Genomic DNA, 11,211 nt, shown 5'->3' with positions numbered 1-11,211 from the left:
CAGTTTGATGTTTGAATTAATTACCTTCTAGTCTTTTAATTCTTGCTCATTTATTCAATACATTACAAAAGCTTAAGAGTCATTCGAGCATTGACAATCTACTAGACAGAATTCCCTTTTTTGCGCTTTTGCCTATTACAATCTGTAATTCTTTGCTATTCCTGATTGAGAAATATTACATTAGATATTAATTTGATCTATTATTGTATCATATATTACAAAGTACAATTCATATAAGCCTTTTGTCATCTTTAGTTCTGCTTAGAAATACCTATTCAACTCCAAATGCCCATTTATCTCATTGACTTCAATCACCACGCCCCACATGCCCCCAACCCCCCACCGCTCCCCTCCACTCCATCCTCTCTTTGTCCTAAGAGAGCCCCAGAATATTGCTTCGACCAAATGTCCTGTATAAACCAAATTATTTCACAGGGCAGGTGACGTCAGAGGGGCACCGCTGTCACCACTGTCAGTGGTGATGTCATTTGTCCTCACTATCTGCAGGTTGAAGAAAAACAAGAGAACATGAGGATGCAGAGAAAGCAGCACCGCAGACCGCCCAGCTGAGCATCTGTCATGTATTCTTGCAAAGAAAGGATTAGAATTTTCCATAGAATCCTCCCAGAGTGAGTCTTCATTCCCATTTTTACGCAATTGCTGCATCTGGTTTTCTTTATCTGAAGGTTTATTTCTCAAATCTTTTTTGTTACATAGACAATAACATCTTGCTGGCTTGGTGTCTAAACATTAGCATGTGTTGTTCTAGCTCAGAAACATCTGTCAGCTGTTGTGTACAACTGAATAGATTAACATTACATTACTGAGTCTGAAGGATCGGCTTACAGTATTGTTATCCAATGTTATGTGCACTGATATAAACAACCCCTTGTTGGAAATATGAAATAAATCAATGTATCACCATTTAAATGCCATGTCAGCAATAAGATGAATATAACATTTATGTGCAAAACAAGTGTTTTTATTGTTAACATACTTATGTAGAATTCGATTACTAGAGCACTCCTTGCTTTGTTTACTTTCAAAAAGGTACAAAATTAGGGTTTTCACAAAGGATGTGTTTACAAAACATGCTTTTTGTGCAGGTGAAACTTGTTTTCATTCAGAGGTGAGAGGTTTGATTACGTTGCTTTCCACTGAGATTCGGTGCGTGAACACACCCTTTTCATGAAGAATTAAAAAATTTACAAAATTGGCTGGGTTTTCCTGTAGCTCCGTGGTAAGAGCATGGTGTTAACAATGCCAAGGTCGTGGGTTGGATCTCAGGGTATTGCACATACAGTACATAGAAACAGAATGTATAGAGTCATGCAATGTAAGTCGCTTTGGATAAAAGCATCTGCCAAATGCGTAAATGTAAATGTTTTATTACCACTTTTGATCATATTTTATTGCTAATCGGATGTTTTTATGCTGAGGTCAGCTAAACTAATGAAACTGTGGTAATTCTGAGGTCACCATGTACTTAACCACCAAGTACCTGCTTGGCTTCATAAGAGTGACTGCCATCAGTAATTTTCGAGACAAAGACAGCTCGCCAGAGGCAGTATCGAAAAGTTCAGAACATTGTTGTTTTCCAGGGCAACATCACGTCTGGCAGTATTAACCTCATGGCTGTGGGATGAATTTTGGGGTGTGGGATGATCGGAGAGCACATGCACTGCCGTCAAAGCTTGCTTCAAATGATCGAACTGCTCACCAGTCCACATTGACAAGGCTTTTTTTCAATGTTATTTAGATGCTCTCTAATGGGTTAAGATTTATACAAAACAATGCGGTAATCATACTGTAATGTGTAATAATTCCACATTTAAAGGGTTGTATCATTGTTGTACCAGTAGTTTATCAGTATATTTTGGAAAAATAATTTATAATACAGGTATCATTGAAATTACCAACTGTACAATCTCTAATTAATGTAATAATGCCACCACAGGAATTTGCTTTGAGACTTCTTGCTTTCATCTCGAAAGCATATTGCCAAATATTTTTAGGCAAAAAAATTGCACTGGACCTAAACCACACTGTAAAAACATCACCAATTTCAGCTGCCTTAAATTTTTTAAGTAAAATAAAATTAGCTTCATGAGTCAATTGAACTGACTTAAAAAAATTAGTTGTAAAATACAACTAGATTTTTTTAAGTCAGTTCGTTATAATTTAAGTTTGATTTAAGTCTAATTTGATTTAACTAAAAAAAATTATGAAAACGTTTAACATACGTTTTTTTAAGTGTTTTTTTTTACAGTGCAGTTACAGCAACTTATTTAGTTAAAAAATAAAACTAGCAACATTGGTAATGATGATCTATTGTGTTTATCTGACATTATTTTGGGTGTAAAAGTTTACTTTTTTAGCTTATTTATATGAGATGCTATCTTTGACACCTTGAGGTTTAACATAATCATTGCAATGTGTCGTGTTTCTTTCCCCAGTCCGGACAAAAGCCCGAGTGACGCGTGTGGATGCAGTGGCAAGAGTGCTCCTCAATGAACCGAAGAGAGCACACGACACTTTTCTCTTCATTAGGTTACATTGGCTCCCTAGTTGCTCGCTTCAAATTCAAAGCTCTGCTCTTGGCTTACAAGACCACCACTGGTCCGGCACCCCCATATCGTCACTCGCTAATACAGACTTATGTACCCGCCAGATCCCTACACTCTGCAAATGAACGACATCTTGTTGTGCCATCCCAAAAAGGGAAATAAATGCTCTCACGTACACCTTCTCTGGATCTGTTCCACATTTGTGGAATAATCTTCCCGCTCCTACAAGATCAACAGATTCTGTAGCCATCTTTAAGAATCTCTTCCGTCAACACCTGACTGATTAGTACTGACTTCTATTTCTTTTTTTTCTATCCTTAAAAAAAACCTTAGCTTTGTATACTGTGGTAGGCTACATGAGACCATTTTTTACTGCACTTATGCTTTTTGTTGTCCTTATGTTGTTCCAATTGCTTCTATTGTTTACCTCATTTGTAAGTCGCTTTTGATAAAAGCATCTGCTAAATGAATAAATGTAAATGTAAATGGACCGATGACACCCCAGTGCTTTCAGTGACAACGATCGCCACACCCAGCAGATATATTCAGATGTATTTTTGTGTGGCAGAAAATGATTCTGCTCTGAAATTCTTTCTGTTTGCTAAATTAACGTGAGGTCAAAAAAAGGGTGTGGTCGAGACTGTTTTCGATTCCATTTCCATCTCTTGTATCCTTTTCAATGGGGTTGTGTTTCTAACCAGCACTACAAGACTGATGTACCAAGACTTATCTTTAAGAAAGATCTGAAAGAGGATACTCTTCAGAGAGCACAAAACACATCATATTTACATTACACTTCAGTCAGCAGTGAATTGTGCGGCCGGTGACCTTGTCACATCTGAACTTTCAGTCATCCTATGGCTGTCTTGCGTTGATCTGTTTGCAGTTTTAAATAGATCTCTCCTTCTTTTTGTGTCAATGAATCACTCTTCCTTTCCCCTACTTTCATTTCTTTCAGTTTCCCTTTTGTACTCCACCTTGTAATTGTCAATACCTCCAGGCAAGGGTTTGAACAAAACATTCCAAGAAAAGACATACTTTAGACAGTTGCTTTCTCACGCTTTCGTGTCTGTGCTTTCCATATAGCTCTTTATACAGACACGCACACCATCCGAATCCGAATGCTTAATATGAAAAGGCCTGGGTGTTAATGAGTAAAAGGAGCATTTTTTTAAATTACAGTCATAATAAGTAATGTCTACTAGTTTGTCTTTGAATCAGGTGTGATCTGAATGGAGCTGTGCATGTCATGTTTGTTAGTCATTTCTATGGAGAAGAAGTAATTTAGAGCATTCCTGGGTGAAGATTCCAAGTTTTTTGAATAAGAAAGAAATAATCTCACCACACCAGACATAATGGGTTGTGCCATTTGTACACAGTTGATTGATATGTGGAGTTCGTCTGGAGCACGAAGAGGCCAGACATCAATGGACATGTATAGTTTGCTCGAGGTCTCTCATCAGGACTACCACAGACTGTCAGGTCTGCATTATACTTCATCTTTCTCTGATGCTGAGGACTGCTGCGATGACATCACAAGTACAAGCTCTTCCTCCTCAGACTATCTCGGAATGGACTGTTGACATATTTTGTTTATGGAATTTTGCAGGTTAATGACACCTTGTGCCAAATATGTCTATGTTCACTCTGGGTCAGAAATCTGTAAATGGTTCTCACTCACAACCACATTAATGTGGTTCTTGTCCAATTTGAAAAAGGTTTGGGTAACACCTGGCCACATCCCACAACATCTGTTTTGTTCTTACACAATATATGCAACAAATCTGACAAGTCATTGGACATGCCAAGGACAATATATCTAATAAGATTTTATTAATTTAGCAAATGATAACGAGCATATTATTCAATTATATTAAAACCTCTTTGATATCTTAAAGGGGTGATATGACAGGGTTAAAACGAATAGTATTGTTTGTTTTAGATGTAATGCAATGTGTGTACACGATTTAAGGTTCAAAAACGCTGTATTTTCCACATACCGTGCATGTTTGTATCTCCTCTTTGCCCCGCCTCTCTGAAACTCACAAATTTTTTACTCTGAAAAGCGAGGTGTGCTATGATTGGCCAGTTAACCAGTGCGTAGTGATTGGTCGAATACTGCAAGTGTGTGACAGAAATGTAAAGCCATATTTGGAATATCAGGTTCCAGAGCAATTGTACTGACAGGTACGGCCGCCTTACTTGCGTATACATTTGGGCGGTTGTAGTCAAATCATACCATGAACTGACGTAGATTTGTGGGGGTGTGGTTACACGAGGCGTTTCAGGCAGGTCTGGGTGAGCATTCGCTTTTAGATAGAATGCATCTTTTGTTCCCACACTTCCATTTGTGCAATTTTACGTGTCTAATACATGCATGGGCAGCTAATAACACACCAAAGACACAGAAAAACACGTATTCGCGCCATATGACCCCTTTAAAAGGGACAAAACCCTCACAATGAACTTTAACATAACATGTTTGTGTGATATTGGTATTGATTATTAAGCTATTACATTCATTTTATTATCAAAGGATTTTCCCTCTTTAATCTTCAAAAAAGTTTTCAGAAAATGAAAAATGTTTCAAAGAGCTGATCAAATAGTGTTCCTTATGCCATTATAGATTGGAGTCAAACCAAATAATGTGTCAATTTTACATTTACATAAGTCAATCACAGCTGGAGTGCATAAACACTTTTGAGTGACTGCAGTTAACTTCTATTTTGTTTAATTCATTTCAGTTAAACTGCTTATTCAGTCTAAAGTTTAATGTTGTTCATCCTATTTGCCAAAGAGAATTTTTGTAACAAAGAACACTATACAGTATGTTTCTGAAGTCCACTGCATCTTTAATAACAAAATAATAATGGTCACTATTACAGGTATCCTGACAGATGTACTGTAAACCAAGCAAATAAATAATAATTGTGAAACTAAATGACTGTTCAGTTGATCTGCATCCATACGTGAAAAGTAGCAGGTACCAAAACTGTTTGAAGTTTTGCATCATATAGCATCTTATTATGAATACCAACAACAGTGTGTCAGTAGAAACTGCATTGAAGCTGGCAAATTTATGCAGTGGATTCATAAACTTCACTACATTATAGAATAAAAAACAACGCTATACGCCACATTCTATCATCAAGAATAGCCCCTTTGCCTAAGTGTTTGTAAAAACATATACTCTTGGCATTTTATTGTATCATTTGGCATATTTATTCATTTACTCATAATCATAAACAATATAAACAATCATAAATAACATTTCAGTGACCCTAAGCTTTTAAAAGTTAGTTGGATGTATGAAAAGTCAATAAGATTTGTTGTTCGTATTTGATGCTGCTGTCTAATAGCATAACAAATAAAGATGTTTACAGCAATCAAATCACAAACACATGTCATTTATCATGCCTATAATTTTTGTCTTTTGTCTGTTGTCTCACATCCTTGGAATTCCATGCCAGCAGAAGAAGACACAACTCTGTAGCCAATAGAAATTTTACAGTGGTACATTTTAACGTACATGTCATTTTTCGTTACCCAACTGTACATTGGACCATACGATTTCGTTTCATTTTCCAAATTTCCCATTGGTTTGCTTTCCATTGAATCATCCAGTTGTTCAATTTTAATTTCTGTAAATGTTGTTTTATTTCTGTAAACGTGTTTTCCGATATTCAACCTTGGAGGAAGTTCTAGTGTTGTTAAAGTGTTGTAATTTTGATCTGAAGAAAGACGAGATTTCTCATCCATCCTCATATCCCTCATATGGAGCGGGTGTCATCATGAGAGGGAAAACGGAAGTCTGAACGTCAGTGAAAGTTTTCCTGTCAGGTAGTCATCTGGAAGAGGCTGGGCCAAACGGTCTGGGGTTCGCGTATAAAACTCAACCTTCAGTTCAGCCGTCTCATCATTCTGAATAAACACAGAGCCCGTTATAGTGAGACAAGATGCTCGGAAGCGAGGTATGGACGTGCTTTATCTTCTACAGCACGCTTTTAATCTTGAAGATGTACATCATAGCTATCGTCACTGGACAAGTAAGACTTCGGAAAAAAGTAAGTGCTTTTTATCATCTTTTTTTACACTGGCACGAAATAGTCAATTACGCGCAATCTAGCTGGCGGCGCGACTCGATAGAATTACGCCTTACAATCACTTCAAGATGATCTCGTTGATTAAAATGGGAGCGTCTTGCGTTGCCGTCTATAGACGGTGCAAGGAAAAATGCTGTGCAAAGTGATGTTATTGTTTCTGAATACAACCGGTATCACCTAGCTGCTTCTTGTCATTCTATTGCAATAGATCTGGAATTTCGGAAGCGATTAATTTGATGTAGGCTATGAACTGTAAAACAGATATGTAAGATGCAATGTATTTGAACAGGCATTCGCGAACCCTGAGGACGCTGAAAGGCACGGAGGTATGCAGTATTGCCGCACTGATCCATACGTGGAGCGCTGTCTGAGGTAAGCTGACTCTCGAGTGCAGTTTTAGTTTGCCCTGTATTCAATCTTTTTATGGTTGAGTTCTGGGTGCTTATTTGCTAAACAAACAACAGACACAAAGCACAATTTCTATTATCTTCGGAAGTGAAGTAACCAAGATTTGTTGTCGAATTGATTTGTTTAACTACACGAACTATTGTTTTGCAATTCTATTACTTCATAATGTTTAAACTGCGGTTACTATAGTGAGAACATGGTGCGTTTCTGGTCACTGTGGGTTTTTAACTGCAAATTAAACTGCACATTTTTTTTTTGGTTCGACTTAAAAAAACAAGTTACCTGGTTGCCTTAAAATTTTGATTTAATTCAACTTAAAAACTTTTTTTGAGTTGAATTAACTTAACATTTGAAGGCAACCATTTTAAGTTGATAAAATCATCTACAATGTGTGGAACATTCTTAAAATTGTCTAAAACAGATCAATTTGACTATAGTTAAAGCATAGTTTATTCTCGTAAGAGTCTGTCTTAAAATTATGCCCAAGTTACTAATATTGTATGATATATTGAAGGATAAAATGAATACCTAAAAAATAATGATGAAAACAAACAGCTTAATTACATTCAATTAATTTTCTACCACGTGTTATCATTTCCATTTAATTGCAAATGTCCTTAGTTTTGATTTACTCTGTTTGAACGGGTCGTATTTGTGTTCCTTTTACATTTTTGTCTGTCAAAACATTGTGTCTCTGGAATGTTTAGTTTTCTCCCTCTGACTGACCCCATTTTGATGGGAAAACCATGCAGGATGTCCGGCAGATTTGAGCTTCCTTTAGTTACAGTCACTATAAGACTCTTTATTTCTAATGCTTCAGAAACTACTGTGTGGTGGCTACTTGGAAAATATTTACAGTTTGATGTTTAAACTATGATGAATTACATGGATCAATGACAGTCTGTAGGGATGATTCGGTTTGTTTTTAAAATGATTCAGATGTTAAACAGCTCATTTTTTATTTTGCCCATTTGTAGTGCTTTAGTCAAACTGTTTGACTTTGTGCTTTACAAAACCCTCTTTTATAATAGACTATTTTCATTGTCTGTATACGTGTCAGTGAAAGGGAGAGTAATGAGACTACATTCTCTAAAACATCCGATTATACTTGGCTGCCTGTTAGGAAGCATTAATTGCTTTAAACAGCATATTTCTGCATTCATGGATTCGTTCAAAAGCATCGTAACTTATCTTCAGGAAGCTCCTCTTGCCCATTCCATTATTGCCCGTGTTTGCATGATTAAGATGTTATTTCAGTAAGATGTGATTTCAGTAGTGTTCTGAAATCATTTTATTGCCATATCCGGTATTACATTTATTGGGAAAAATAACTCATTTTTTTGGAAGTGGAGCATTAAAGGTCTTGAGGACCTGTTGGGCGGGGAGGGAGGTGCCATTTCAAAATGTAATTCTGGAGGTTATGACTAAACCATTTTTGACCTCTAATTGCAATGCAATTAGAACAGCAATGCCTTCAGCCAAGTGTTGAGAAAGTCGCTGGTAAAAGCTGTATATTCTGAAACGTGGTTTCAAAAACAAAAGGGCACATTCGTGATCTTGAGAGAAAAAGACGAAAATGTACAAGAAAGCCACCATTATAAAAATGAGAAAAGAAGTGACTGCTGCTGGATAATGTTTGCAATGTTTCCTAGGACGACCAATTCAACACTTCAAAGAAGCCACATGTAACTGTCATTATATAAATAAAGACAAAGGAAGTAGTGATTGACATGAAAATAAGTGAAGGGGTGAAAGTTACTTCCGCTGTAGAAAGTGAATTCCAACTGGAAACATATGTGAAAGTCCTTGATGTGGCAAAGAGATGAGGAAGAAGCTAATACAGGATTTCACAACAATGACCGAGAGCTGCTGCGAAACTGTTGTGCTGGTAATACCGGGAATTGTGAGATGACCATTAAAATGTTCATGCACCATGAATGTCTGCATAGTTTTTTAAGTATGAAGTACTTACCATAGTATTTCCTATATCATGTATTGAAAGGACTGCTGCTGCTGACGCAGTGTATGTATTTTTGCGTTTGTGTGTAAGTGATTCAGAGTGGAACTACGTTTAATGTGCAAGATTGTGTGATGTTGGCAACGTTCACTGTCCAGGCATGCTGCCATTAGAGTGAGCGAGACAGTTTACAGCTGAAGTCCTGATCAAATCCAGATGTTGTGCACATTCCTCAGCTCCTTGGGTCTTCTGACATGTAGTTTTCAATACAGTATGAATTTCTGCCATTTCGGAACATTGAAAATGCCTTGAAATCAAGTCAGTGCTGTTTTTAAAGAATAAGGGAGAGGGCTGGAATGTGTGAAGTATGTAAAACTTGCATTGAGGAAATATAGGAAACTGCTTATGTTTTTGAGAACGTACTCATCATGAGCTATTATTATACACGCATTGTCATGCCATTTTGCATTACATCATTTAATGTCTTAATATTATTTGCTATACATTCCCCGCTTCATGTCATTTAATTTGAAAACTTTGTTTAAGTTATGCATATTATTATCTGCACTAACCTTCTATGTTTGTATTGTGTTTTCTAGGTCACATCGCAATGACATGGAGAACATCTTCCCATTTTTATTTCTAGGGGCCGTTTATTCCATGACTGGCCCCTCCTATGCAGTAGCACGAATTCACTTTCTGGTTTTCTTCCTGGGTCGAGTTCTTCACAGTGTGGCATACCTTTTGGCACTTAAAGCGCCGACCCGTTCATTCGCCTACGTCATCGCTCAGGTGCCTTGTGTTTCCATGGCGATACAAATACTCATGGATGTAGCCTCATTTGCGTAACCTGGCCCATGGCTTTCTGTGATCGGTCAAGACTTTTCATCTGTTACAACTGTGATGCAGGGTGCTGCTTTGATGATTAATGTCATCCATTCCCTCAACAATTGTATACATTTTTAAGACTTACAGTATGATGGCTCACGACAGTGAATAACTAGAAACAGACAAACGCTTGGTCAGAATGGAAAGAAAGTGTTACCATCCAAATGAAGGTTATTTAATGTCATCCTATGATGTTTCTGAAACTACGAGGTTTGCATGTACTTTTTAATATTTATATATTTGCTACAAAATGCCTTATTTTTCTTTATTGGACATGAAGGCATGAATTCATACCTCCAGTCAATAGTTACAGTGAGCACCATATTTCCAGTTTCTGGCTGCAACGTTTATGCAAGCAATAACTGATTAAAAAAAGAAAGATTTTTGGAAAGAGCCAGTGGCAGATCTGTAGTTAGCTGTGGGTGTACAGCATCAATAAACCCATTTGAGCTCCACTATAGATGAGAGACTCAACAAAGCCCAGGCTTTACAGAATTACCGTAGCGTTAAACTAATGCTGTTGAGTAGACACGGCCCTTCTTATTAGTCTGCCAGGCTTAGGGTTTATGCCAGGCTTTTATTCATTTCTAGCCCAGCCTCCAATTCACAGCAGTGTGCTGTGGGCTGTTTTCATGAACTCTACATACAGAACAGAATGCTAAGCCTGTGAAACAAAAATGAGCTGTTGAATTAAGTAAACAAACCTTTAGGTCAAGATTTTGGTAATTTGTCACACAGCACAATATTTTTGTATTTGAAAAGATGAAATGCTTGAAAGAGGGAAAGACAGAAAGAGAACAAGGGAAGGGGACGGCTCTGTAATAATGCCAAACATGCAATTATAACATAGCAGATCTATTGTTACTTTCCTGTGCTAAAAGGAAATTGAAAAGAATGGCAGGAATGGATGAGTGACTGGGAAAATAGCTGTGTGTATGAGAGAGAGAGAGAGGAATGTTATTAGCAAACAATTGATTTAAACTAACAGAAATGCAAAGAGTACTTAACAAACTTCCAGTTTCTTTGGAGTTTGTGTGCATTTGTGATTTAAGATAAATATGCCAGGGCTGTGGAAATGATCTCACGAGACAATGAATGGAAGTGTGTGGGTTAAGTACGCATGTAAACCTACATTCTCATATGAAACATGCCCGTGCTTGTCAATTTCTCTGACTGTAAGCGTGAATGTGTGTTTCGTCAACAAACTGCTGAGAGCTTGATAGTGTCATGACAAATCCTGAAACAAAAAGCGGTGAAAGTGCCCATATTGTTATGGAGATATCAAGAT

General features: G+C 37.2%; 1 protein-coding gene across 1 annotated transcript; it reads left to right on the top strand.

Annotated features, from left to right (window-relative positions):
- Positions 1–6,422: 6,422 nt before the first annotated feature.
- ptges (prostaglandin E synthase) lies at positions 6,423–11,137 on the top strand. Its single transcript, XM_057350764.1, has 3 exons — positions 6,423–6,631; positions 6,960–7,042; positions 9,635–11,137. The coding sequence occupies exons 1-3, from the start codon at positions 6,524–6,526 to the stop codon at positions 9,882–9,884; spliced, it is 441 nt and encodes a 146-aa protein (XP_057206747.1). The 5' UTR covers positions 6,423–6,523; the 3' UTR covers positions 9,885–11,137.
- Positions 11,138–11,211: the final 74 nt, after the last annotated feature.

The sequence above is a fragment of the Triplophysa rosa genome, linkage group LG2 (genome assembly GCF_024868665.1).
Source record: "Triplophysa rosa linkage group LG2, Trosa_1v2, whole genome shotgun sequence".
Classification (NCBI taxonomy): Eukaryota; Metazoa; Chordata; class Actinopteri; order Cypriniformes; family Nemacheilidae; genus Triplophysa; species Triplophysa rosa.
Note: the sequence above shows the minus strand (reverse complement) of the source record. Positions and strands in the feature narration are given on the sequence as shown.

Coding starts and splice junctions, on each gene's coding strand:
- ptges (XM_057350764.1), top strand. CDS start 6,524: ATGCTCGGAAGCGAGGTATGGACGTGCTTTATCTTCTACAGCACGCTT. Junction 6,632..6,959: donor AAGTAAGACTTCGGAAAAAA/GTAAGTGCTTTT, acceptor GTATTTGAACAG/GCATTCGCGAACCCTGAGGA. Junction 7,043..9,634: donor TACGTGGAGCGCTGTCTGAG/GTAAGCTGACTC, acceptor TGTGTTTTCTAG/GTCACATCGCAATGACATGG.